Source organism: Haemaphysalis longicornis, unplaced genomic scaffold (assembly GCF_048455015.1).
Source record: "Haemaphysalis longicornis isolate Haplotype H1 unplaced genomic scaffold, Haemaphysalis longicornis Haplotype H1 scaffold_7, whole genome shotgun sequence".
NCBI lineage: Eukaryota > Metazoa > Arthropoda > Arachnida > Ixodida > Ixodidae > Haemaphysalis > Haemaphysalis longicornis.
Genome location: NW_027526422.1, coordinates 90,995,919 through 91,023,780, shown reverse-complemented (window position 1 = coordinate 91,023,780; position 27,862 = coordinate 90,995,919). Strand labels below are relative to the sequence as shown.

The following is a 27,862-nucleotide window of genomic DNA, read 5'->3' as shown; positions in this document are numbered from 1 at the left end:
ATAAAGCCCGAAAAAGAAACCAAACAGGAACTCTAACCTAAGGCAATACACATGTGGGCTGCAGTTCATGACCGTTAACTGTGGAGAATAAACGCAATCGGGAACAAGTAAGAAAGGTCGCATAGTTGTAAGGACAGATAATTTATGCAGGAACGGTGGGCTTCTTAAGCGTACAACTATTTCAGCTGGTCCGGGTTCTGTATCCGCAGGATGTATGTTTCCCTAGGCGCGAGGTCCTTGTTGAGGTACTGAGTGTTTCAGCATTACTGAACTGTCAAAAGCTAGACCTTGAAACGAACCGTGGTAGAGGGTTTTAAATTAATTTAGACTTCCTGATAATATTTAACGTGACTAAAATCTAGAACCATGGCCATTTTAGTTTTTACCGCCCACCAACAGAAGGATATAATAGACTCCCTTAAACTCAGGAGGGTAAGTTGCGCGAGACACTGTGGCCCGCCTTACAGAGGCTGCTCAAGTCGATTTCATCAGCAAATAGTGAGATATGCTTGGAGCCGTGGCCGTGGCTTCCAGAGCTGTGTCCCTGACTTCGAGTGCCGCGGCCCTGGCCCTGCGCCAGAAAACTCTGACCGCGGAGCAAAATGCCACTCTAAAACTTTCAGGTGACGTGGAAGATTCTAATATGGCAAAAGAACGCGTTTTTTTATAACAAGGATGTCGGTCACTGGGAGCTGAAAAAAAGAAGTAGCTCGGTTTCTTCCGTTTGACGCATTAAAAAACGCTTTGAGTTTCGTCTGGGTGCAATGTGGGACATATGATTGTGAAAGGACCTGAAGTGGCAAGTCATCGTATGGGTTGTTGAAGACACCACATGTTCCACCTTGGGAAAGAAATGCTGGTTCCTTGCTAAATACCCTTGCTAGTTGCAACTGTACAATGTCGACTAAAATAGAATGAACTGAACATCAAATATTTTTATCTACTGTGACGTAACTTTATTCAAGGAGGGTTTTTTTTTCGCTCATTGCCATGAACAGCCCGTCACAAACTGGTGTTTGGATGGCAGAATACTAACCGTTCCCTTTATTTCGCGCCCCATTTCACCTCTAGGCGGGCTGGTGCGCCTACATCTTGCTTTGGATGGCGTGCTATTGGTCGGCAGAGGTGGTGCCCCTGGCGGCGACATCACTGATGCCTGTTTTCCTGTTTCCTTTGTTCGGGGTCATATCTTCACAGAGCGTCGCCACTTTCTACCTGAACGTAAGTGGTTGCTCGAGGCCTATCACCGGTCCTGCATTCCTGCTCTTTTTCGCATATGCTCTTTGTCGCCGAATGGGCTTTGTGGATACCAGTTTGATTTCGCATCTGTTCGGATTCGCAGCTTGTCGGGTAACTGGGCGCGAGAAAAAGATTCACAGTGGATGACAATTAACGAGCTATTAAAGATCAGAATTAATAACAGCGGAGCAGTTTAGGGTCTCACAATGTCCGGTGATGATACCCGTCATGCCAGGCGGCGATGCCCGTCACGGCAGGCGACGGTTCCCCGCTAGGCCGACAGATGGCGCTCCGCCTCGACAACCATCCAGTGAAAGATCTCGGCATGAGGCGCACGTCCGCCTCTTTATATATATGCACCAATAAACTGCCAGACCATCCTGGGTTAGGGTCGAGTGCGTACACACCTCAGGAGTGGCGTTATGGGTAATCCCCGCCTCTGTCGGAGGTGCCGCCAGCGTGCCGAAGTTGCTAAATACCACTGCCGTAGTAAAGTGGAAAGTTGCCGAACACTACCGTGAAGGGCCATGCCCCTTCGGTCTTACGCACCCTCCACCAGCCCGCCGCCTTCGGACCCTTAAGCGCGAGACACATGGAGGACTGGTGCATGCGATTCGCATGCGATTGATCGTTACGACGGTGGCCACGACTAGTCCTACGCGTGAATTTGAGACACATGACCTGATGGGCTCGTGCGATGCGTCGTCGGCGCCGCTACGCCCACTGTTTTTGCTCCATGGTTGCGTTCCTGTTTAGGTGCACTCAGGCCGATTTAGGTACGTGCAGGAGAAATCCGATCACGAAAAGAAAACATTCATCAACTTGAAGTGAAAATTAATAGTGCTATTACGTTATACATTGCATTTTTATATGTTCAGTACAGCAGTGTCGGAACATCTAGCCCCAATGACTCCGCTCGGCCATGCTGTAAGTGCCGCTGGCAACATGTGTCTACCAGGCGGAGAGCGCACGGGTCGGCGACGGCGGCGGTGGAGAGCTGTTACCCACACTACACAATACACGGAATCGCCACTGGCGCCTCCTCGGGGCTTTGAAAGAAACTTTCTCAGCGAGCACGCCTTCGATCTCTGTGGCCACACGACGATGGCAACGATGGCACACTGCATCTGGCTTGCCAGTCTCACGTCGTAAGCCTCCTCCGACCAACGAACTACGCCAAAACCGGTCCTAACGATCAGTCGTAACGATCAGTCGCATGCGAATCGCATGCACCAGTCGCCCATGTGTCTCGCGCTTTACCGCGGGCTTAGAAGTGCTTCCGAGACGATGTGACGGCCGTCCAGTGAGCAATTCCGGCTCGTGCGCCGGGGCACGCGGCGCACTACCACTGGACATATATGCACCGATAAACTTCCAGACCTCCGTGCTCAGCTACGAGTACGTACATACCGCGGCGAGTGGCGTTGTGAAACTGTCTTTAATTTAAAAAAGCAGGTTGGTCTTTGTGGAGTACTCGAACGCGAACATGAGCTACCCGGGGACGTGGTTCTGCGCGCTTCGTCGCCGCTCTTCCGGGCGTCGGCGACGGCAGCAGCATTCACCACTGTCACCTCCGAATACGTCACGAGCAAGTGAATTATGCTGTCGCCTCATTTAGACCTGATACTGGCACAGTGAGAGGTGTGTTTCGCTTTGAAGCGCGAACAACGAATGCGGCTTTGTTTCTAATATATACGTCGTAGAAAAAGATGATTCGGGAACATAATTGCCCAATACCTGACAATAACTTGTGCCTTTTATAAGAAAATAAGCCATGCGAAAATGTTAAGTCTATCACAAGGCTGTGCTTCGTTAAATATGTGCCCACTCACGCCTTATATAAAGAACCAATGAAGGTTAATGAACCCACGGAAAAATAAATGCTGTGCAATTCCGGAATAAACAGAATAGCTCTAACGGGAATGAAAAAACCCAGTGCAGCTTCTGATATGCTGACGACGTTCGTCGAAACTTAAGCCAGGTAGGACTCCCCCGACCAACTATGTAGACGCGAAATGTACTGCTATTTCGTGAGACATGGGCGGGGGGAGGGGAGGGGGACGCTGTACGTGTACAAATGCGCAGCGAAATCAAGCAATGAACGTTTTAGTAATCACACACACAAATCTCGCGTTCACTTTTGTTTTGTTTTTCGACTGAAACGAACAGCTGGTCGTTCGGCGGACGCATTTTTTGAAGCATACAGGGAAGGCAGTTCACAAGCAATGAAAGGTGTCGTTGGACAAGTGTGGTATTTGATAAGGCCCTCTGATTTTAGTTTTCGTTTTTTTCTGCTGGTTCCCTGTGCCATATGACGATGTTTCGAAGAAGCGTTTAGTCGCGGACGCTGATTATATTCTAAGCCCGTCTCCGCGTTGCTCGCGGAGGATACATGTAGCAGATGAAGGTTTACGGGCGCTCACCTCACGACAACACGACCCTTTGTCGTGTGCTGATCCCGGAGTATAATTCTGCATTATCCATCGTACTTTCGTTGAATGTTCATGAAATTAAGACACACTAGCTTGTCAATGAGGGTGATCAATATATGAATTATGATATTGGCAAACGTATAACTGGCGTGCTTTCAGGTATGAGGGCTCCGCTAGATTATGCAAGCGCACAAAACCGATTTTTATCGTAGTGTATAGCCGTAGCATGAACATCTTTGGAAACGCTGGTTACGGAGACACTGTTGATAAATTTCAGGGCAGTGTGACTACAATCAGCACCACGCATACGCCGGTTCCGCGATGCGGGCCTGTGAAACACACTTGGCGCTTATGCCGGCCGAGTGTACACCACTAAGATCGCGTCAGAAACATTTACACTCTCGTAAACACACCCCATTTGCGAACAGAGTGACTGCTCCACATAAACATAGATTTCCAACGCCCACAAACGTAAATCTCAGTCGTGAACATTCCGCAAAAGCAGCGGCGACAGTGCGGAGCGGGGCGGAGACTCCCGCGGCTGCTTTCGAAACGGGCCGCTAGGGGGATTTCAGTGGCACCCATACAGGCAGCGCTCGAGGCGGATATGCCAACCTCTAGTTCTAGCGGCCACTGTTGTCGCCATATAGTTCCATATGTGTAAAGGCCAGCAGGTGTCCAAAGGATTGCAGCCCGACTGGTTTAAGGATGTGGTTTCTCAAAGAGGACATTGCACGCTGCGGAAAGATGTTTCGCGTCTTCTGAGGGTTTTTTTTTTCACCCGGCACGGAGTGTGGCACTTCCTTGTTCGAAATACGCCGTGATGTTTCTTGGTCGCAACGCATGCAAGGCCGCTTTCACCACCAGCAACCGAGGCGCCCACGCGCAGTGACACACTTCGCTCACTTTATACTCCGTACTCACGTATTCACGTAAGGAATTTACCGGACGTCGTACCGTAGACAGACGAAGTGCGAATGCGGTGCAATTGAATAGGTATTTCTCTTTTCCTCAAGGACATTGGAATCGTGATGCTCTGTTCACTCATCATGGCCGGCGCCGTGGAGACCAGTAACTTGCACAGGAGGATAGCGTTGAAATCATTGCTCGCCATCGGAACAAGCAACCTCAGGTAAAGCGGATGCGAAGAGACAAAGAACTCTTGATAAGATTAGGGCAGCAGCGCGGTAGAGGATCGACCGGTTCAGTACAGTTTTTTTTACACCCGCGAGGAATGCATCCAAATGGGGCAACCCTTAACCTGAAGGTATGTAAACGGCGGGATGAAGAAATTAATTGTGCGTTCACAGGTTTCTCTACCTTTAGTTCCCTGTCTAGATCGATTTTGAAGTTATCCTGGTATCGACAAGCTCAGTGCAGTTTTTTTACACCCGCGAGGAATGCATCCAAATGGTGCAACCTTTAACCTGAAGGTATGCAAAGGGCGGGATGAAGAAATTCATTGTGCGTTCACAGGTTTCTCTACCCATAGTTCCCTGTCTTGATAGATTTTGTGGTTATTCTAGTATGGGTACTAATTACCGAAACAATGTCTTGTCTCGGGCTGTGCGAGATTCTGGCGTGCTGAACATTTATAAAAATGGAGGAGCAGATCGCAGAAAGAACTTTTACTTTGGAGAATGAAAGATTAGAAAACCATAAAACTAGCCCCCTCGAAGTAATAGGGAAGTCCTCACACAAGGTCTTCCGCAGATTTCTCAAGGATCTCGTCCTGTACAAATACACTGGCACGAAAACTAGTTAACGAGTTAACTAGGCGAAGATATTGCCTAAAAATCAGATTTTTTTTTTTTGCAAAAAACATGGTTGGAACATCGAACCCAATGATTCAATCGGTAACGTATAAAGCAGTTTGCAGCAGCATAACGCCTCAGTAGTTCGCTTTGCTATTCGCGTTCGGAGTGTGCATTCGATGGGAGGAAGTTGGGGGTCGGGGTGCTTTGTTACGTACGCACGTATACGGACGTACATGCGGGTAAATTTTTAGCTTAAACCACGATTAGATCACATGCTTTCATGACGTACTGCAAACATTTATATACAGCACTGCAACAAACCGACTTCTTCTCACGCAGAGGATTACGCAACCACATTCTAATATTACTCAATTTGTGAAATCGCCACTAGCAGCCTAAAATGACCTGGTTTTGTCGTGCTAGCGGAATTATTTATTTATGCACCAGTGCCGCAAAACACCGGCCGCCATTTAGTCCTCACTGTCGAGAGTACGCTTAAGCATTTTTTCTTGTCGTTTCAGGCTGCTGCTCGGTTTTATGCTAGTCACCATGTCTCTTTCGATGTGGATCCCTAACACGGCGTCCACATCCATAATGGCCCCGATCGTCATGGCGGTCGTCGATCAGATGCACACGGCCTCGAAGTCTCACCCCAAGGACGTAGAAAGTAAGCCTCACCTACATGTTATGGCGGCTGCGTGACCTCAGGATGAATGCTTTTGTGCTCGAAGGAGCCATATATGGCAAGAAGAAAAGGAGTAGGTTGAAATGATTGAAGCCAAAATGCATATTTGGTTTAGGAGCTGCGAGTAAGGGTGAAGTATACTCCAGTGCATTCGTGATGGGGCAGTTCTCTTCGTATGTTGTCTCTTTTTCGTGACACCCTGAGCCCTGCCAAGCTTTGCCGTTCGTGAAGGCAGCTGGGATGCTTGAGCATAAAATTCAAGCTGTTGCACTCAACGTGCGAGCTGACGGAAGTGCAGAGCAGTGATTCGCCATAATGGGTGGTAGCGCCGTTATCCGCTCACGGCTACCACCCAATGCAATTCAAATTTTCCGCCTTCGCAGTGCGCGCGCACGCGGAGGTTCTGTTCTTTTACGGGGCAGCCCTTTGGCAGCCGTCTCTGGGCTGAGCCAGTTGTCGGCGTAACCGAGGGTACAATGACCTGTATCGACGGGCGAAAAAAAAGCCAGCGATGAAAGAAAGGAAAGGAGGAGAGTGTCGCGAAATTGGGAGGGGAGGGCGGTTCACCGTGACAGCGCCAGACAGCCCTCTCCTAAGTGGGCGGAGAGGGTGTGGAGGGGGCAACTATGCTGTCCCCGAATGAGGCGCTCGAGGGCGCGACGCAGGTTAGCTAAGGGCAGGGCAAATAAGTAGAATAACACAGGCAAGTCCGTTGGTAACAACCTACGTCCCGATACAAAGGGAGGACCTCTAATGATCACCATCAACTTGGCGAAAAAGTGAGCGGGGGGTTGCGCGTGACTACGATGTGCGTTCGCTCAGGGCGCACGTCGGGGTCCCTTCCTGAGACGCACTAGTCAGCTCGCGACAGCCTAATGAGCTTCCACGATGTCACTGCGCACTACCGCCTTACCCGCCGTCGATACCCGCCTGCCTGCTCACCCGGAACTGACTAACGCCGAGGAGCGGCTGTGGCGCCTCATGCAAACTGACACACTGCCATGTCGCGCCAGGCTGAATTTAATTTATCGTACTGTGTACCCCTCACCCAATTGTCCTGCATGTGGTGCACACGACACCATCACTCATCTTATGTGGAATTGCCCCAAAGACCCTTTTCCCCTAATACCCACTGGCGAGCACTGGGAGGAGGCGCTGGGGAGCTCAGACCTGCAGGTTCAGAAGAATCTAACAGAACGAGCGGCCGAGGTCACCGGCAAGATGCAGCTGTCGGTCACCACCCCTCAGTAACCCAGAAGCTACAAAATAAAGTTCTCTCTCTCTCTCTCTCTCTCTCTCTCTCTCTCTCTCTCTCTCTCTCTCTCTCTCTCTCTCTCTCTCTCTCTCGCCGACGCAGAGGCTCATCATCGCTGCCGTGGAGAGAACCCACGAGTGAGTGCTGCCTCAGCGCACTGCTGCTGCACCCAAATATTAAATTAGGCAGTATCGTAATCGCCAGCCAATTTTTTGTGCTTGCATTTCCTCCCGCACGTGCCGGCCTTGCACAGACAGACAGACAAAGAACTTTATTGAGGTCCTGAGGAACTGCCTTGGACCGCCCCTATCAAGGGGAGTCCGTGACAGTCGCGGGCCGCTCCCACGCAGGGACCGGAAGGCCGTGACCCTCCGCTCTCTCGCAGACCCTCTGGACAGCCCGAAGCTGAACCGCCGCCTTGCATTGTGACTTTTTTTCGCTTACTATCGTCAAAACCAACCCAACGAGCATTCCGAACAAAATGAACGCGGGTGTTGCCGGTTAATGCACAGTAATTTTGGATTCACTCGATCGTTTTTTTTTTGTAGCGCTGAAACGCAACAATGGTGATGTCTAGCACAATAGCCATCTATCAAATACAATCGAGGGGACTAGCGGTTTCGGTTGCGTTCTATATGCGGTAAGCAGGCTTTTATGTTGTGGCGTCCATTGACACCGTCAGGGCCGAAAGGGTTAAACCACGTTGCGAAGGAAAGCAATGTTTGAAAGCAATCCCGTTACGCCCTGTTTTTAAAGACGATAGTCTTTCTTGGGCTCCTTAAACCCAGAAATTTTGGTCTGTCTGTATGTCTGTATGTCTGTCCGTCTGTCTGTCTGTGACTCGATTCAGCCACCCGGCCAAAGCAAAACAATGCCTGCCCATTAGTCTTATATAGTCACAGCTAAATCTACCCGTCTATGTCCGGTGTAAGGTTCATACTTGTCAACATTGTTGAAGAAGAACAAGACATTACGCAAATATGAGACAGCAAATCAATACAGAAGTGATATTTGCAGTGTTCCTTAAAAAAAAAATCAAACATGCTTGCTTTTGCGAAATTAAATACTTCATCAACTGCAGAAAAAGAATTCACTTCGCCGTCGCCTACTGTCGCCCGCGCCACTATAGCTTCTTGCGCCATTTTAAGAAATCAACCGGCAACAGTTACGCAAGGTTCCACTAGATAGGTTCCACGTTCTGCTTGCAACGCACGTGGAGTAGGGAAACGCGGTTCTATAAACGTTGAAGTAGGGCGCCACGATTAACGCGCGTCTCCGCCGTACAGCAGCGTTCGCATCGAGACACCCGGTTTGGAGCAGTATAACGCGGGAAATTTAAAATGATTTAAGCAAACCTTTGGCGTCTTTACCTTGGGAGGAGCGCGACGCAAGAGGAACAACATGAGAGGTGAGCGGCAAAGCGAAGGGAGGCATTTACTTCGCAATAGCCGATAAAGACTATCGCCTTTTGACGACATTTGCAAGGAAAGGAGCAGATACGCGGCCAATTTTTTTTTATGAGAACAACCACGGTGAGCGCTTTTCCCAAAAGCATTTTCTCTCTCATGATGTAAAAACACAAATGAGAACGTATGTGTCGAAGTTATTATAATGGTCATTGCTAGCTTTGTTGCCAAGGCAATTACGTTGTTGTGCTAATACTTTTTCAGTAATGAAGAAAATGTCGAGGGCGAGATTATTTTAACCAGGGGAGCAGCTCCGCTAGGCCGAGATAAGTGTCGCACACAAACCGCAACATGCCGCGACGAGCGCCAATTAAAGGTCCCTTCCGCCTCTTCTTTCATACGACCTGTCCCGTTGGTACGAGAGGATAGCTTTGTGTCATCTAGTTACGGAACAACTGGGCCTTTCAACTTCGCAAAGCTTCCTTTGTCGAGGTTTATAAGTGCACTTTAGGGGCTCGCCTTGTGATCGTAGCCCGCTCGCTGGACCCAAGTAGAGCTACACGCCGTTCCGTCAATGCGGCTGTCGTCACGGCGTAGCCCAGAGGCTTCGAGAGCCAGGCGGTTTATATAGTCATAAGCGTTGGAAACTCGTGAACCGCTGGCGCTTGTCATACATCTCCTCGTTGTTTAACGCAAATAAAGCTGTAGGTAGATTTGAGGCAAGATAAACGTAATTAGCCGTCAGAGCCCACGATCATTTAGTTAGGAACGCTCGTAGGGTTGGTTTTTAGATAGTATGCGAAAAAAAGTGGCAGTGCAACGACGGCACTTGCGAGAGGAAAATCAAGCACAGAGAGAACGCAACTCCCACTGGTGCAGTTTCAGGCAGGGTGCGCGCGAGCGCTGCGAAGGCAGGAAATTTGAACTGCATTGGGTGGTAGCAGTGGGCGGATAACGGCGCTACAGCCCATTATGGCGAAGCACTGCTCTGCACTTCGGACAGCTTTCACATTGAGTGGAACGGCTCTAATTTTTTTAATTTTATCCGGCTTGAACGTAAAGGCTGAAACTTTTGGTGCTTTGTTTTTATGGTGTACGTATGTGTTGTCTCCGAATATGCTTTGTTTTTATGGGGGGGGGGGGGGGGCTATGTCATGGTTATCAATGCGGGCAAACTTAGGAAACAACCTCGACCTCTGCGCTTTTTATCAAGGCAGGGATTGTTTGGCGGTGAAATCGACAACGGGAACATTTATCTGAAACGAACGGATAAAACGCTATCGCTGAAACCATGCCGCCCGTTTGTCTATTCGTGTGTTTTTGTTTTCTGTATGTGTTTTTATGTCAAACATTTTATTTTGTGTTTCATTTCGCTTTGTGATTTATGTGCCAATGCCAGCGTCGGGAAATTGGCCAGTGGCGCTACCTTTAATTATGACTGCCTCCGGACTATCACTTCAGAAAGTTTCTTTTTTTTCGTAGGCTCAGACGTGGAGTCACTGAACGTGGGGTCCGACGTAGATTCTTACAAGGACAAAACGAAATCCAGCAATGCTTTGACAGAGACGGAGGAAGCTGAGTATGAGGGCTTTTATTAAATCAGTGCATTTTTACCGCTAAAATTAAAATACTAGACAAGGACATTTAAGGTAGATAATGGTCCTTGCAAAGTCTTGGTTATAGATTTGAAGTAAGCATTGTCGCGAGGCGTCTGTCGCCAGCAGACGTAGCCAGCAAACGTCACTAGAATATATGGCTCAATTTGATTTATAAAATGACGTTTGCGATTATAATTCGGACATTGCAGCGCGGTTTGCAAAAGTCTAAACTGAACAGTTTACTATAAACGTATGTTTAGAGTAAAAGCAAAATCTTGCAAAGCCGTTAAGTGCAGCGTTTTATTCCACGTTATGAACCAGTTAGGGATCTTGATGGGCTGCCCTTAACGTCGTTGCCTTTCTAATTCTATTTGAAATGATGTAGCCACTGCACGTTTTTGCTGTGACTTGTTAGATAATGAAGTTATAAGGAAGCGTTCTGGGAATTATACGGTATCACAACTACCCCAGCTGACGCCTTTCAAACAAGCAGTACCCCTAGCTCTGGTCTACAACCTAAAAAATCTCAAGACTGATTATCGGGTTTAATTAGCCAGAGGGCGAAAACTTTAGAGATATATTGACACTGGAAAGATAAAACTTATAATACTGATGAATCAGTAAATAACCAAAACAAAGTAGAAATATTCTATACAATCTTTTTGTTTGCGCGACAAACTTTTCATTTATGGTAGGGAACTTTTTCACAACAACAAAAAATTCATTCTCACGGTTACTGCCTCCAAATTTGCATTGATTTCTGTCTTCGAAAGAGGCTCCGCTCTGCCCTTCAGGTCCTCAAAAACGCTTTTGCTGTCTAAATTCAAGAGAAGCTATGTGAGCATGATAAGTGATACACTAAATGTAACCTGAGATCAAAAGTTTTAGTCTCTTGTAGGTATACCGTAAGCTGCACGTACAATGTTATATACCGCGCATGGTAAGCACAATGAGTTACCGCCAGAGCGCAACTGTATGCCACACCAGGAGGCGTTATGTGTAGTTTTTTTTTGCAAAATCTCTGCTTTGCTAACGTTCAATAATATATGCCACATAATTCGCTTTTTTTTTCTCTTCGAATTTGCATTGTCATTTCTTCCAGCTCATGGGAACAAACACTGTTTCTACATAAGATGCTGTTGGAACCAGCCAAAGTACTTTAGTGAAAGTACAGTATTACAGGAAAGTAGAAATTGGTAATTGATTGCAACTTTGGAAAATCAGTAGATCTATGTTTCGCGGTGTTGGATTCACTCAACACTTTCCATCAACGTGTAGCATTGGAAGCGAACAGTGTGAGGTGTCTCGTTATTGAAGGCTACTGATTTTAGATGCATGAATACGTCCATATATGGGCTTTTAACGACAACCTAATATCACCAAAACACTTACCGGTAAGTTTCTCAGTGTTGCGAGAAGTTGCTTGAAAGCGTGATCCCTCAATATGAAGAACCTGAACGCTGTCCTACTAAACCAAAAGCAAGGGAAAATGTCTCCGCGACGGCTCAGCATTTCTGTCTTGAATTCCTGGCAGAAGTGTTTCCTGTTGGTGTTTATATCTAAGCACTGTTTGATAGCACACCGATAGTTATTGCCTCATTAGAGGGGAGCATGGCGTTCTTAACTGTAAAAAAAGCGTTCTTTTATTCCGATTACTGCCACGTCGGTTCTTACCAGTTCCGGTTCCTATTATACCTTTTCTACTAGCCATACGGATTTCTCCGTATTACTCTCATAGTGTTCAACGATACTCACTGAAAGCTGAAGCATGCGTCTGCTGGCTGCTCTTCGGATCCATGAGCCAATTAACCATGGCTACCACAATTTCCGATATAATGTGGTTTTCTAGTACATAATTACACGAATTATGCAAAAACCTCAGCATTTTAAATCTGTCAATAAGTATTGCGGGTGCATAACTTCGGAGCCTTCTCTCTTTAATAGACCATTGCTGTTTTAGCTATATTATTATTAAGCTCTCTCTGAAATCTGTAGCCCCTCGGCGAAAGTAGTGTTCTTTCGCCAACGTCTGAATATAATTCTGAGCATTTACGACAACACGATTTCTACGCTTTCTACCTGAACCTTTTCCTAGGGCAGAGTCCCGTCAGAAAGCGCTGCGCACCACAATGCTTCTGTCGGTGGCTTACGCTGCCAACATCGGGGGAACTGGATCTCTCGTCGGCACCGGACCAAACCTTGTGCTGAAAGGACTCATGGACGAGTGAGTCGCCACTCGCGCAGTCCGCGCCTGAGTTTTTTCTGAACTACATACAGCGCAGACGCACGCAGACGCAACGTTTGCGCACATGTTGCTCGTTTTTACGGCATTTTGCGTAGTTGTGCTGTGCTTACTTTATTCGTGCACGTCATCGCTTGCACCGTACTCGGAAATAGGGATCATAATGCATTTCTTGTAGGACTTATTCTTAGTTAAATTTACAGTTTTTAGAAATGTTGTAAATCTTCAGACACAACTGAGTACCACTTAAGGATTCCTACCTGCCACAGCACAATACCGGTTTATAAGCTTCTTTGATTGTTACTATTAGCACAGTATTGTAAGAACAAACTGCTATATAAACAGCATGGCTACCCGACTAATTTGAACGCCCACTGTTAAGCAATGGTAGCGCTACAGGGAATCAATACTAAAAATGCTGGTTAAAGGCAACATTATGCGGCTAAATAGATACAGTTGTCTTCATGATAAATTATATTCGAAAGCAACATAATGCAGTATGGCCCACAGCTTGCAGTCTTCTGTGCGCGAAGCTTTTTAATGCGTACACCTCGAGAAACAGGTCAGTAATTGTTACACCTTTTTATATTACGCAGTTTATTTCCGGGCTCTACCGAGCTCACATTCGCCACGTGGATGCTGTACAACGCGCCCACTATGCTCATATGCGTTCTTATCGGGTGGCTCTACCTCCAATTTACTGCAAGGAGAGCACTGTAAGTATGAAATTGACATTACCTGTCTCCTGCTGCCAAGCATAACACCCCTGACTCGGAAAGTAGATTTACGCATCTTAGGACAGACTGCCCGAACGGGCGTTGTCTCATAAACTCTTCCCTTCCTTGAGCCTCGTTCCTGCCCGCTGTGCACAGAGGATATCGAAATAAGAACCAGCTCTCCGGTCAACACTCTTCATAGGAAAGCTTTCATAAAAATGACGACTATCTTCATGATTGTGGTAGCAGACACAGTCCAGGTTTTTGCTCTCTGGAAAGGAGCTGTAAAGTAACTGCTTCAAAATTTTTGCATGCATTATAATATTTGGTGTATACTTCCAGCGTTACTAAAATATTCGGTGTTAATATACGGAACATCTATAAACCTGTAAGAAGCACTAATTGTACATAGCGATAAAACCATACTTTGATCGAACTTGTGGCGATAAAATAAACAGAGGTAGAATAGATAGGCAACTATTTTATAAGTATATAGGTGCCTTGCCAGAAAACCTAATAGTTTGGAGATCGTCGAGACGGTTCTTGTTCTGTTTTGTTTCAATGTCAGGCCGGGAGGGAAGACACAACTGTAAGAAATAGTTGTAAGAAATAGCGGAAGATGCGTGCCGAAAGTATGCTGGCTGTGCAGGTTAAGGTCAAGCCATGCATAACACAAATTACCAATTTTAATGGAGATGGGGCATACGGTCCCCCAAAAGGCAGAACCGGCGTTTCTTAATTCTAAGCACTTCTTTACCTAAAATAAATACGGTGACACCATGTACCCCGCACATGAACATGTCTAAGAGATACCAAAACTTTCGATATTTACGGAGAAACAAGAGTGAAATTTGTCTGAGGGAAAATTTTTACACTGAACAAAATCGGGAAAATAACAAAGCATACTTTATTTGTTTGTACTTGAACACAAGCCCTTAACGTCAATACCAGTGACTGTACCTCTGGGCAACAAAATCGAACATAAATCTCCTTATTGCTGCTTCTTCTCAAGACGTTTAGCGGCAGGGTTCGAAGTGAAACATTAGGCGGGCCTATGTTTACATGGGAAGTGTCGGTTCTGTGCCTACCGGGAAACGGAAGGATGTCTGGGTGCAGTATATACACCCGCTCGAGCATTTTGAAATTCGGCCGCAAGTCTTCCAAGTTTCTAAAGGGGCTGATGGAGAAATAATTGATGACGTCATAGGGTGGACCTCGGAAACAGCTCTACCTCAATAAAAAGTTGGGGAAAACGAGACACTTTAATACCTGTACTCCTAATATATATATATTACCCAGTGCTAACTCATTTGCGAGAACTCTAATGGGACATTAGATAGAAATAGGCCGCAAAACCAGACTGAAACGATAACAAAGCAGACACCGTTGCGTAACTGTTGGCCACGCTAAGTTGTATTTGTGCATTTAGGCTTTATATTGCTCTGTTTTCCTTTCGTTGGGCCTGAACCGTGTGACGCAGCAAGAGCCGATCTGGTGAAGCATCACAAGAAAAAATTCGGAGAGATCTTGAGCGGCGGTACAAGGAACTAGGCCCCATGAGGTACGTTTTGACAGTTTGTTGCGTTAAGGGTGTTTATGTAGTGCGGTAGCAGTGACATGTCGCAAAAACCTGGTTGAGGCGTTGTCTGTGTCTGAAGCATTGGAGAAAGTGAACAGGAGGACGGTGTGGCATGGCAAGGAGGTCGGGGGAGCGGAAGAGTTGAGAGAGGGCGAACTTTATTCTGCTCAACTGAAATCACTCCAAGGATAGCAATAAATCGGACTGCTAGCGCGAATTCCGAGCGTCAATCGGAATGACAACCCGCACTTTCTGCAATTATAAAAAGTGATTTTGACTGACGACATTCACGTTCGTAGAACAGTAAATGTTTTTTTTTTTCACTGCTGATATAGGATTATGGTGCACCCATGTATTGTGGACGTCTGGTGGATCCATGTATAGGGGACGTATTGTGGACCAACTTAAGGCCCGTCGTTTTCAAATATTACCTTTATTTCAATTTTGGGGTGGTGCTTGAGGAGGGGCAAAACGAGTGTGGTATTTGCCAACTGAAAGTTGGTGGTTTTAGTAATGTCTGTGCGAATTCATATTGTGTTTTCACGAATCAAGTATCGTTCAGGACCACTTATACTATTGCAAATTCAAAGGCTTTCGTGTGGGTTAAAACACACAGCAAAATGTCGTTATAGCAAGATTACAAGGTTGTTGAACTTCGACGAACTCTCCATGGATTGCGAAACTTCGTCGTGTTACAACTGACAGCCACTCATGATTTCTTTGAAGAGTTACATTAGGGAAACAGTTTCTGTGGGCTTTAATGAGGAGATAATTGAGTGCTTTGCTGAGAGAGAGAGAGAGAGAGAGAGAGAGAGAGAGATAGAGAGAGAGATAGAGAGAGAGAGAGAGAGAGAGAGAGAGAGAGAGAGAGAGAGAGAGAGAGAGAGAGAGAGAGAGAGAGAGAGAGAGAGAGAGAGAGTGTAAAATTTATTCCCCAAAAATCAAATGTGGTAGGATTCCTTATTTCAGGAGTTGGTTCACGGCCCTAAATTAAAAATGGAGCGCAAGAAATACAGGGCAAAAACATAGATTAGACACGCCGAGGGCTAGTCCCGTCTTTTTTGTGCCCCATTCTTATTTGGGCGAGGACGTCCAGAAAACTGTTCTGAGGTCTGCGCTTGTCTTCTGGCAGGTATGAAGGGTTGAAACCCAAAAAGGTTTTCCTAGTCTGTCACTGAAGCCAAATAAATTTATGGACAATGTATCAGCGGCATTTCCTCGCAATTAGGAAAACTACCTGTTTTATTCAATCAGAGCAATTTATCGTTTTCGGTATAACCATACAGCAGAAAAAGTTCTTGTCAGCTGATAATGACAAACGTACATTGTAGGGTGCAAAATGTGTCCCATTTAATTTCTTCAGTGGAACGTGGGGATAGCGAGAAAGAAATGAGAAAAATGGGGAATGATACGTGCTACGCCGAAAAACGAAATGCCGTTTGAGTATAGTACGCTAGCCGTCGGTGCTTCTTTGTCAGTTGTTTATCAAAAATGTGCCAGTTTTACGCTCGTCCCAATCACTGCTTCTCCCGTCGCCGTCGTTACGTACTGAGAAAAAAACTTTGCCGTCACCTAAACCGAAACAAATCCCGTGACCTTCCTCTTTCAAATTGGCTTTTTTTTCCTCTTTGCGGAAAGAGGTAGTGATTTTTCTTATCCATACAATGGCAGGAATGAGGTAATGAGGAGATGGATGACCGTTAAGTCGCGACCTGTGTGACTTATCTGTTGAATTGTTGTGATCATGCGAGATAATTGTCGTCAGTTTCACTGACCCTTGATTTATTCAGCGGACAATGCGAGCTTGTTTTTCTACTGCGTTAACAATTTGCAGCTTCCCGGAATGGTGCGTGACATTCCTGATGTCGTCGATGATCATCCTCTGGTTCACCATGAAGCCGCAGATGTTTCCTGGCTGGGCAGAACTGCTTCCCTATGGAAAGTAAGCCTTGCGGTATCGACATATAACAGCAATGTGAGCGCGTAAAATCTAGCATTCAATTTTGCTGGGGAAACTGCGCCTTAGCCTACGCTAATTCCCTATATTTGACGCTTGAGCTAATTAGCGTAATTGTTATGAGTCACACAGTCTTGAAACTTACACCGAAAGGAACCGCAAAATTTAGGTCTTCAAGTTCACGTCTTAGTATTTGTGCTCCATTTGGTGAATGACTGCACTAGCTTAGGGTGTGATGCATTTTTTTTGCTTTTGGCAGACATCTAATTCAAGAATCTCCAGTTTCCTGCATTCCTGCCCTCCATTATATTTCGTTTTCTGTTAGCGTTGGAAGGGGTCAATTAGTCATCCTTTTGGTGTCAGGAAGTGAGTAAGGTACAGAATGTCGAGAACTTCGGCTTGATGTCGCCATAAAGAATATCCTGGCATGCTAAGAAAGTGCTTGAGACTACCTGCTACATTGGGAGTGCATACGAAGGAATATGCAAAATTGGGCACATGTAACTTTGAGCATATAGCTGGATAAGGAAACTTAGCGGTGTGAGTATGTTCCTGCTGATATGTTTGTTTGTTCGGACTTTGTGAATCAGCGCGGCACGTTCTGGTGAGCTCTCTACTCAACGGAAACTAGCTCCGAATTTCCTTGCTTTTGTATTATGGCATTGTATGGACGGCGTTTTGTTATTTTGAGCAGCGAAAACGGGTAATCTCATTACCGATAACTCACTTAGGGAAACAAATCAAGATCGCCGCGTGCATATACTATCACGCTTTTATCGTGATAACCCTCGGAACATTAGTGAGAAAGAAAAAGTGTCCTTCCTTAAAAAAACAAAACGGTTGGAACGCTTGTTGGGAGGCTGGCGTGTTTCCATGTTTGAGGTCTGAATCTGTGTGTGTGGGCGTGTGGGGATTTGTGCACGCGTCACCGTCCTGGTTAACGAAGGGGATAAAATGTTGCCCTCAGCCCGCTCGTTTCTAACTAGATGGAACAGATGCCGAACCTTTGCAGCTGCTGTGGAGGGGAATACTAGGATTCCGCTCCCCATTCCGGTGGAAATGTCACACCAGTGTCCCTCTGCTCCTCACGCGGAACAGTATCAGAGCCATCCTACTATACTCTGTAGTCATCGGCCGCTGTCTCTCCCAAAAAGATTGCACAGCGATTTTGCTTCCCGTCCCGCTTCTCGTTCCACTATTATGGGAAATCAAAGCGTGACTCTGCGGGTCATCTGGCCGTTTCTCCTACGGGGGGTGCGTCCTAGAAACCTTGATCCCTTTGTGCTCTCCAACCGTCACATTTGCTGCAGACCACAAGTGACCGTGCGACTCGGACTAGATTTGATGGAATAAGTTTAACAGTGCAGCTGTTTAACCCGGCCGTAAGTTGTCTAACGCGAATAGGAAACCACCAACTGGAAAGAAAAAAAAAAAGCCTCGCGTGGTGGCCGTCTATCCGGTTGAGCTTTCATCGCATTCCGGGCGCACAACATTATTTCATTGTGTTATTCGTAACTTTTGCTTGGAACAGCCGGGCCTCCGACGAAGGAAGTGGGGCCGCCAGCTAGGCTATTTCTCGAGCCTTGCACCGCCAAAGCAAGCTGGGTCAATTTATTTTTCACACTCTCATGGTTAGTGCAGGTGTCACGCTGAGAATGCACCACGACGTACGCACTTACCTAAGGACAATTTTTCGGCTTTTGAACCCAGGCGTGCCGTTTGCATTCTAGGAAAGAAAATTGCCAAGCGCTGAGCCGAGGCAAGCAACAATCGTCATACCACCCGAACCACACACGTCACTCAGTTTATCTTCAGTACACGTAGATTTGTGCCCAGGAAATCAAGGCGGTTCACGGCTGGTTTACTTTTGCAGGTTTCGGCACGGTATTTCCTAAGTGTGCGAAAGCGTACGGGATCGTGCAGTAATCCGTGTTTCCTGCAGGTACATAAAGCCGTCTGCTCCGGCCATGATCACCACGTTTCTGTTGTTCGTGATTCCCAAGAACCCGAGGCGACCACGCAGCCGGCCCCTGATCACGTGGCGCGAGGCCAGCGACCGAGCGCAGTGGGGGGTTATGATTCTCATCGGCGGGGGCATGTGCCTTGCCGAAGGATGCAAGGTGGGGCGTCCTACGCAAGCTTTTTGAGTTCAATGTACGATTTACTCTGGTATTCTGAGTCATTCCTCTACTGCAGCCTCCACTCGAAAAAATCCTGATAATCGAGTTCCCCATTTATAGCCATTGCGGAAACATCCCTTTATCACAGTGGTGGGAGAAAATGGAGTGGAGGGAAGACACAGAATACGGCCTTTAGTCTCTGACCTCGAACATAACACACAAAATCATTGGCCGCGTCTCTGCTTACTTTCTTGCGAGTGCCGTCGAAAGACGATAGTCGGCTGACACCCCAGCCACGCAAATATCTCTCTTCACTTTCTCACCTACCTCTCAAGCTCCTCTCACGACAGTTACAGGGGAGGTTTCCTGAAGTCAATACTGTTTTGCCGGGATTCACTGCTCGCGTAATCTCCAGAATGTTTTGTTAGTTTTGAACTTGAAAAACTGCCACGAAAGAGCGGCGGGAGCGCTTTTTGTATTTTGTGGTCAAAGAATTTTTTACAAGCCATATTTTTCCATTTGCGGTCGCTAAAATCAAGCAGCCATACGTTTAAAATAAATGACAGTGCAAATGTCACCTATTTATTGACGTCTTGCATCAAACATGCCTAATGTTTTCTTTATGCTCAACAATGGTGACAAGTATGAAGAGGTATGAAGAATTCTTTTAACTTTTGGACCAGCGGCTGAATGTAGGGACAAGCAGACAGACGAATAGACAGACAGGCATACAGACAGATCGAAATAGTCGCGCTTAATGCGCCCATCAAAGACTATAATCTCTCGCAGCATTCAGTCTGCCTCACCTCTTGTGGAACCACGTTTGACATGGGGGATGTAGGAACCGTGCCTTCGGACACGGGTCGGTTCTGTGTAGCAGTTGCAGAGAAGTTGACTGCTCTCATTTAAGGAAACCCTGCTGACTGATTTTTATTTCTGTGTGGTAGCTCTATGAAAGCTGTACTTTTCAGCAGCACAGAGCCGACCAGCCGGATTGGCTAGTCGCAGCAGATGTGCCATCCAGTTTTTTCTTTGCTTTTGTTTGGATTTTTTTTGAAGTGGCAATCGTATGCAGTTCTTGCTGCAACTGATTGAAGGCTAGCCAATGGCCACCATATAGCTTGAGTGATGTCACTCAAACGCACGAACGAACCCCAGGCAGAGGAAGAAAGAACAATATTGGAGCAAGTTTCGAAGTGATCTGCTTGGCGTAGAGCGGTAATATTAGGCTGGGGTACTTTGCGACTTCTTATTCCAAGCACTTGATGTGCTTGCTGATGAATACGTCATGGAAGGAGTTCATATTTCGAAAAAGGTTGGAAGAAAGCATTGCAAGGGCTTTTTAAATGTGCTTTTGTCAGTCGGTTGTCCCGCCTCTCATAGATTTCCGATGCGGCAGGGGCAGTGGGAAATTCGAATAACTTGTTAGTAATCAGAAAGAGGAAAACAATAGGTAGCACCAAGAAGCAGCACAGATTATTTGTGTGTGGTTGGCCTTATATACCGTTTTTAAAGCTTCTTCCGTTTTTCAGAAGTCGGGCTTGTCAGCACTTCTTGTGGAACATCTGAAAGGACTCGACGCCCTGCCGAACGTGCTCACGGTGTTCGTTCTCTGTTTTGCTGCATCCATGTTCACCGAAATTACGAGCAACACAGCGGTCAGCTCCATCCTCTTGCCTGTGGTTTGTGAAATGGTAAGACACACACGCAAGCGTGCGACTCCTCCTTGTTTCTCTCTCATGCACGCCCACGCGAAGCCGCAAAAATAACGAAAAGGGAGGATACAAATACGGCTTTCTCCGCGTTGCGGAATGCAATTCGCGCAAGTTAACATTCATACCGTAAGTTTGAACTTGAGAATAAATAATTTCTAAAGGTTGGTATTAGGAGCTGCACTTCTTACTAAATGTAAATAAGCACATAAGTGCTACACAAAGCGAAGGTGTATCTTGCGTGAAGTATAGAATGTCGCTGACATGCTTTTCACGTGACGTAGAAACAACGCATGGTCTTGAAAAAGTAACAACCGGCCACGCTTAGTCAGGGCTAAATATGAAATAAACAGCACTTCTAACACAAGAATGTACCTCAGGTGCAATTTCAGGGCACTCAACAATGTCAGCACCCACAAAGGATGCTCGCGATCACAACCTCTTCCTTATATTGAACGGTCAAAAGAGTGCTGGTGAAATGCACGTTAAAAGCATAAGATTACTTGACGCCTCAAACAGAATGTTCGAAACCTCTTTTCGAGATATGGCGGCCTTACTATCTGCTTACCAAGCTTTACAAATAGATTACGTGTGCAAGACACAAAGTACCAACGCAGCGTGAACGAGCGTGGGTGCTACGCGGTAGCTTGTTTCTAGGTTCATTCTCTCTTTGCTTTCTCTTACAGAGGCGCATTTACAGCGACGACATGACAGGTGTTCAAAACACAACGCGGGCTTCACACAGTCCTGAATTTTTGCGCTTATTCAGCATACCCGACGAAATCGTCAGCATTTTCGTCAGCATTGCATTGTGTAGGTGCTCGGCTGTGTTCGCACCTGCTGGAGTAGCGACACGACCAGACAGCAGAAACGGCGAAGTTTCTGTTAGGAAGTGAGGGTTTTTGCAGTGTCTGTACGTAACAATGCAAACGCAAATGTGACAAGCGGGCAGCTAATACAATTTCATTATGGGAGCTGGGTGTTACCAGTGGTCGAAGGCGCAAGTTCCACAAAAATGTACCAGCCAGAAACGTGCCATTTAGGTTCTCAAGGTGCTGAACGTTTTCATCAAAATACAATTCGCGCTGGGGCCATAGATCAATATTTACATGTTACTTAGAATTCGGTGTACAAAGAATTGGTCATCCAGAGAAAAAGAGCCAAGAAATACCCAAAATGCCATCTCCCAATTCAGAGCTGGTTGCCTTACAGGAGGCAGCGTCAAGATGAAGCAGACTTAGTGGGTTTTAATGCGTAGCATTCTTTGCCGCATACCATCCACAGCGAGGACCGTGTAACGCCCGGCATTTACACAATAATCTAGACTTCGCGAAAGTTCCAGACGTAATCGTTATAATAGCGTAAATGAAGATACTTGTTTGAACAAAATTTTGAAAAACTAAAAAAATAAAACTACGGGAAATGCCGAATCGTATGCAGCCCTGAATTTTCACGATGATGGAGATTTTGCGAGAGTTCCACCTGTAATCATTATAGTAGAGTAAATGGAGGTAATTGGTGGGAACGGAATTTTGAAAAACTATAAAATTTGGCTGTAAAAAACTCGCATTCAAGACATGCGCCATTAGAATGCTAGGTGTTAGTAGACAATTCTCTGAATTTTTGCAGGTTTTTTCAGAACCTGGAAGTAGATCGAAGTTATGAATTCCCTTCGCGTGGCTCCACTCGCTCCCCGAGCAAGCTTCCCGGCTCCCTTGGAAGAAGCATTAGAACTATCTGGCGAACTGATACCAGTGACTATATGTTGATAACGCTTTCTGTTTTCGCAGCCTTGATGATACTGTGTACTTTACCTCTTGATAGACGGATTACCCTTTATGTCAAACGCAATGTTTCCTACAGACGAGAAGCCCATTTGTTTAGCAGGATTAAACGGCCACGTCGGCGCTGAAATATCTGGCTCAGTGTACTAAGCAAACATATTGGAGATGGAATGCTCACAAATTATCATTTGAAAACCTAAATCAAATCAACGCTTGTATCTCAAACGTTTCCAAGATATTGTAAAAAACCGTTTTCTCATATTAATAAATGGACTGCTAGCTATAAGAGATGCTACTTAGAAAAAAACAGCGCCAAAAACGATACGATAGGAAGTAAAGACTACTTTTTATCGTATCGTTTTGGCGCTGTTTTTTCTAAGTTACATCAAGCACCAACTAGCCCGTCTCAGTTCAGTATAAGATATAGTTGCGGGACTCAATGGCTACACAAATTACATGAATACAAAATTCATGAGGCCATAAAGATGTCCGTGCTGCCTTAAGTAAATGATCATTTGTTGAAACCAAATATATCACCGGAATCGGTAAGCTATTCACGAAGGGAAATATTGTTGGTAGCGCACAATTTTGACAGTGGAAACCATTCATGAACTGAATGGTTCGAGCATGTCTTGGTGAGAGGCGCTGCGTTTACCAATTGCTCACTCGGTTAGTGCTCTATGGCTACAGGTTATTTCAAATGACACTGTTAACGGGACCTTACAGCGAGCCAGATACGGTTGTAATAAACGAAATACGCAAAAACTGCTATCTGCATCTCTGAAACCCCTAAAAGCTTTTCAATATGTTCTTTAATGTCTGCGGCACAATTACAAATAATGTATTCCATCACGTGCCGCTAATTTTGAAATTAGGGCATGGCTGTTGCGTAACAGCTAGTGGTTTCTAGTTAAAATTACGTCTTAAAACAATTTTCTGGTCTTTCGGAAACAGAAGGTAAACCTGTGGCACATTCGCCTATATGACTACACGTTCAAAGAATGATGCGTTACAGAAAACTCGGCTCAAGTACGTTAAGCGAGTTTTCTGTAGCGCTTTAAGGTGGCGCCAAACATAACTATAACTTTATAACTATCTAATTTGACGATTGTTAAATGCATGAGCTGGGTGAAGCTGTGGAAACGCTAGACATTGTGTTTATTCAGAGGTTGAAAGCATCCTGGAGAAATGTATCTTTAGAAAAAAAAATCGTTGTGCCTGATTATAGTTGCACTTTGATAGTAGAAGAAGGTCATGTATGTTGGTGACATGAAGCAAAATGTTGAAAACCGATATAGGAATGTGGTATATAAAGTGGCACTCAACTTTTCTTAACGCTGAGAGAGTTTCTTTTCAATCACTGCCCTTTCACAGTATTGTTCATTTTCAATTTTGAGAAGAGTGAACAGGCCTCCTCAATAAACGTAGAATAAAGACGAATATGAAGGAAACAGATATGCAAATATTCTATTAATAGCAATTCACATTGATGTTAATTACAGCAAAAAAGCAGCACAAAAGCAGGGCGAGAAAATGAGGACACCGTTTTATTGAGCGGATGGAAGCACAGTGCGAAATTTCAGCTATTTTATTTCAGAAGCCAACAATAACTTACCCCTTTCTAACAAAGGTTGGTGGGTAAACCCTACAAGCAATATTACTGCCATATTACGGCGAACGGCTCATTTAATAATAATGTAACCATATTTTACATCAGACCGAGTTTGTTTCAAAACATTTAGAGGCCGGAACACAAAATCAATAGTGATTTTGTGTTCGTATAAATTGTACAAACACATCGAACTACAACAAGCATGGATGCAGCTTTTACAATTGGAACAGTGTAACTTATTACCGATACATTTGCGCCAGACCTCATCGTTCAACCTTTTTCCCATGTCGACGTAAGAAGGGATCCTTACCATGCGCTGTTAGCCCTGCCAGGAAATCAAAATAATGCCGACGTGCCAAAATAATATAGATAAATGAACTTGCCGTAAGAAAACTAGTAGTTTTGTTATTTTCTACTTTACGCAGGCTGTTGCAATCGGCGTGCACCCTCTGTACCTTGCGATGCCAGTGACGATCGGCTGCTCGTTTTCCTTCATGCTACCCGCCGCCACACCACCCAATGCCATCGTCTACGAGCTAGCCGAATTGACTATTCCCGAAATGGTAAGCCGTCGTATAGTCAAAAGGTGCTCGAACGCTTCTTTCTTCATCCACACAGCCCATCTTCACATCCATTAAAAATCCAGGGGTGTCGCCAAAGTGTTCACTTCCGAGGACGGTGAAAGCCGGATAAATATCGGAAGCCGCAGCTAGACTAGTACTCAGGGTATTTCGGTACAGTTTATTGCATCGGGGTCACTAACCAGAAAATGCAGGGATCTGGGCTGGTATTCTTTTGTTTCGAGTTTTCTACGAGTCACGGATGCTATAGCACAAGTACGCTACACTCCTGCTGCCCTAAAGAATACCTACACACCACTTGTCACAAAAAATGTTTGTCCGGAACAAAATTTCTATGGCTCAAACCGATTTGGTTAAAATCCCGTCAGCGTACAGCCAACGGCATCGTGATTGGTGAATGGGAAGCCAGTAATTTCCTTGTACACTCGTAAATTAGCTCAGCGATGTTGTGACTTGGCTCTGGACGGTCCCATGATATGTTTAATTCGTAAATAATATTTTTGTAATGACAGGAGAAATCACTCCGTCTTTCAAGATATCACGATAAGTGTTTAATTGGTTATACGCATCACTTAAATGGTCAGGGCAGTATTGGGATGTATTGCTTATTTAAACATCTTATAATTGTTTCAAATTCTTGTGGCATTCAGAGCTTCGCGATTCGCCCCGGACGCACTGGTCACCGCTCCATGTATTACAGTCTACAAGTTGCTTCGTTGTCGTTAAGATCTTCTGTGTTGTTTTTGAACAATTACGCGAATCGATTTTGTTTTTCCTTTGTTTTCCTTCGCTCAGGCAAAACCAGGCTTTGTCATGAACATGGTCTGTGTGCTCGTGGAAGTTGGCATGATCCATGCTCTGGGATTTCCTATATTCGGCCTGGGGACGTTCCCTGCATGGGCTACGCCGGCAGGTAGCACGCCAATGCCTTTGAATGGAGGCGAAAACGCTAGCAGCCTCCCTGTGATCACCACTAGTGTTCCGGCCCACTAGTGTTCCGGCAGCACCGAACTACACAATATCTGCATCAACTTCGTCTGAGACATGTGGAGTGACAGCTAGGTTGCTTCTGTTCTCGCTGTAAAGTACTCATCGGATACTCAGAAGCACCGTGTCTTTTCATGCAGATTAGTACAAGATGCCGATTGCCGGCATGTTAAATATGTACATAACAAATGTTCGAAGTTTGTTCCGCTGGAAAGTGTGTCACCTTTTTACGCTGGACAACTGTGACTACGACATCGTTTTTAACTACATGCTTCCATCGCTGGCGATGGCATCCCTTGCATACGACAAGAAGTGGTTCTTAAGCAGATTAGTGGCTTGTGCTGGTGGCTTGACTGTGCCTAGTTACTCGTGTAAGCGAATGTCGTCACCTGTATATCAATTCCCTAGGCTGCAAGCACTGTGTTCATACGCTCGGTGGAGCACCACATGTTCTGCAGATAATGCTGCTCAACTGGTGTTATTTTTTCAAGAAATGCTGTTTAGTGACGCTTGCATTCATTTGAATATTACAAGTTATTGTCACGGTAGATGCAGGTGAAAAACTTCAGAGAATTGACCGTTCGAAAATTCAACACGACAAGAGAACTAGTAGTGTTCTTGTAAATTGTTATTAAAAGTCAAAGAGGGTTCAAGTAATGTTATGCAAATATTTTCGCCACGAGAAGAAAAAATATGTTGTGCAGTGGGACACTCGTTTTCGAAAACGCAGCTGCAACCAAGACGTCAGGAAACACGGTGTTCTCCGTGCCTCTAGTCGAGAACTTCACGTTACATTGACGTTATTTTGCAAAAATTAGCTTAGTTTCAAATTTCATCACGGCAATATAGAATACCATGTCTTGAGGGCATTTTAACAAATTATGCGTTAGTTTTGGAGGCTCTGTACTATACCCAACAAATGGTGTAGTAGCAATGTTCTGAAGAACAGTCATTAAAATGCGTGTATGCTTAGCTATTATTACATACCGAAGACTCCAAGTATGCGGAAGGCGTTGTTTTGTTGCATGGTGTAATATTGTGCTATTATAAGTGTGTCCGTGTTTGTCTTGGCCTTAATTTATTAGTATATGTGAAATATGCCGAGCGAGTTTTCGTTTGCATCGTCCCAAAGTTCAGTTTGCAGGAGTACTGGCATTCCTCGTATGGTCGTATGGGCGATTTGGGTAGCGGGCTAGACACACGCGCTTGCGAAAAACACAGCAAGGACGCTGACTCGCGAAATTACGAATTAGGTATAGCAGCCAGGTAGAGCTAAGAAACGAAGCAATCTGCAATGTTTTTTTGCTTCGTTGGCCCCCAGCTGCACTATGTGATGTGAGGATCTCGAATACGGCATGGAAATAATTATTGTAGAGAGGATTGGTGGTGCTTTTCTGAATTTTAGAGCGAATATATTGGTTTGTTTGCTGGTTTTAGGACACTGCAAAGCTTACCTGCAGCTGATTGTGCCGCTGCTGTAATAAGCCTTGTATCGCTGAGTGAAAGGGACAAAAACTTCAAAACAAGTGCAAAACGCTGAACAAGTGCAAGAAAAAGTACATCGGACAGACAGGAAGATTTGTCAATGACAGATTGCGCGAGCATTTTAATAACGTGGAAAAGGGAAATAACGGACAGTTGGGCGCCCATTGCAAATATTGTGGTTGTTATCCTGACCTCAGAAAATGCCCCATAATTTATAAAGGTAACAATCAAATGACACGGGAGATCGTTGAAGCGTACGAGATATATTCTAACAAAGACACGTGTGCCAGCTACCCTTCGGTGTTGTTAACAGGCAAAGAAGCTGCCTTTTTATCTGATGACAGCACGTGAGCAACAGTCAGGGCTTGAAATTTCTGTGTTTCTTTCATCTGCCCTCTTTCTCTCATTTGTTGCAACAGAATTCTGTATCTAAGTAATTTTGTGCAATAAACATCTGTTGTTAGTCTGCGCTGTGTCCCGTCTACGCCTCGTCCACGTCCCTTTGCGCTGTTCCAAGAGTGCTATACCAACACGCCCAAGCTTATACCTTAGTCGTACTTTAGTTGTGTGTTTTAGCAAGTTGTCTTTACAAGTAAGGTGTATTTTATGTTCAGGTAAACTGTGAAAGTTTCCTTACTTTTTTTGGCAAGTAAAATTGTTTGTTGCTTGCTAAGTGAACACAGGAATACCACGTGTTTGAAACGCTCGTACGTGA

At 45.4% G+C, this 27,862-nt stretch overlaps 1 protein-coding gene across 4 annotated transcripts in view; it reads left to right on the top strand.

The window, feature by feature from the left end:
• The window catches only part of LOC144146075 (Na(+)/citrate cotransporter-like), a 50,292-nt gene extending 22,430 nt beyond the window's left edge, over positions 1-27,862 (top strand). For 2 of the 4 annotated variants that reach the window (XM_077678014.1, XM_077678012.1), the window contains 12 exons: positions 1,072-1,221; positions 4,688-4,803; positions 5,950-6,095; positions 10,257-10,353; positions 12,468-12,596; positions 13,211-13,330; positions 14,811-14,891; positions 16,744-16,851; positions 18,809-18,986; positions 20,519-20,680; positions 24,520-24,657; positions 25,471-27,862. In XM_077678014.1, the coding sequence (XP_077534140.1) occupies positions 1,072-1,221; positions 4,688-4,803; positions 5,950-6,095; positions 10,257-10,353; positions 12,468-12,596; positions 13,211-13,330; positions 14,811-14,891; positions 16,744-16,851; positions 18,809-18,986; positions 20,519-20,680; positions 24,520-24,657; positions 25,471-25,668 (1,623 nt within the window). In that variant the 3' untranslated portion in view covers positions 25,669-27,862. The remainder of the gene's footprint in view (positions 1-1,071; positions 1,222-4,687; positions 4,804-5,949; positions 6,096-10,256; positions 10,354-12,467; positions 12,597-13,210; positions 13,331-14,810; positions 14,892-16,743; positions 16,852-18,808; positions 18,987-20,518; positions 20,681-24,519; positions 24,658-25,470) is intronic. The other 2 variants (XM_077678011.1, XM_077678013.1) reach the window with 2 other exon arrangements.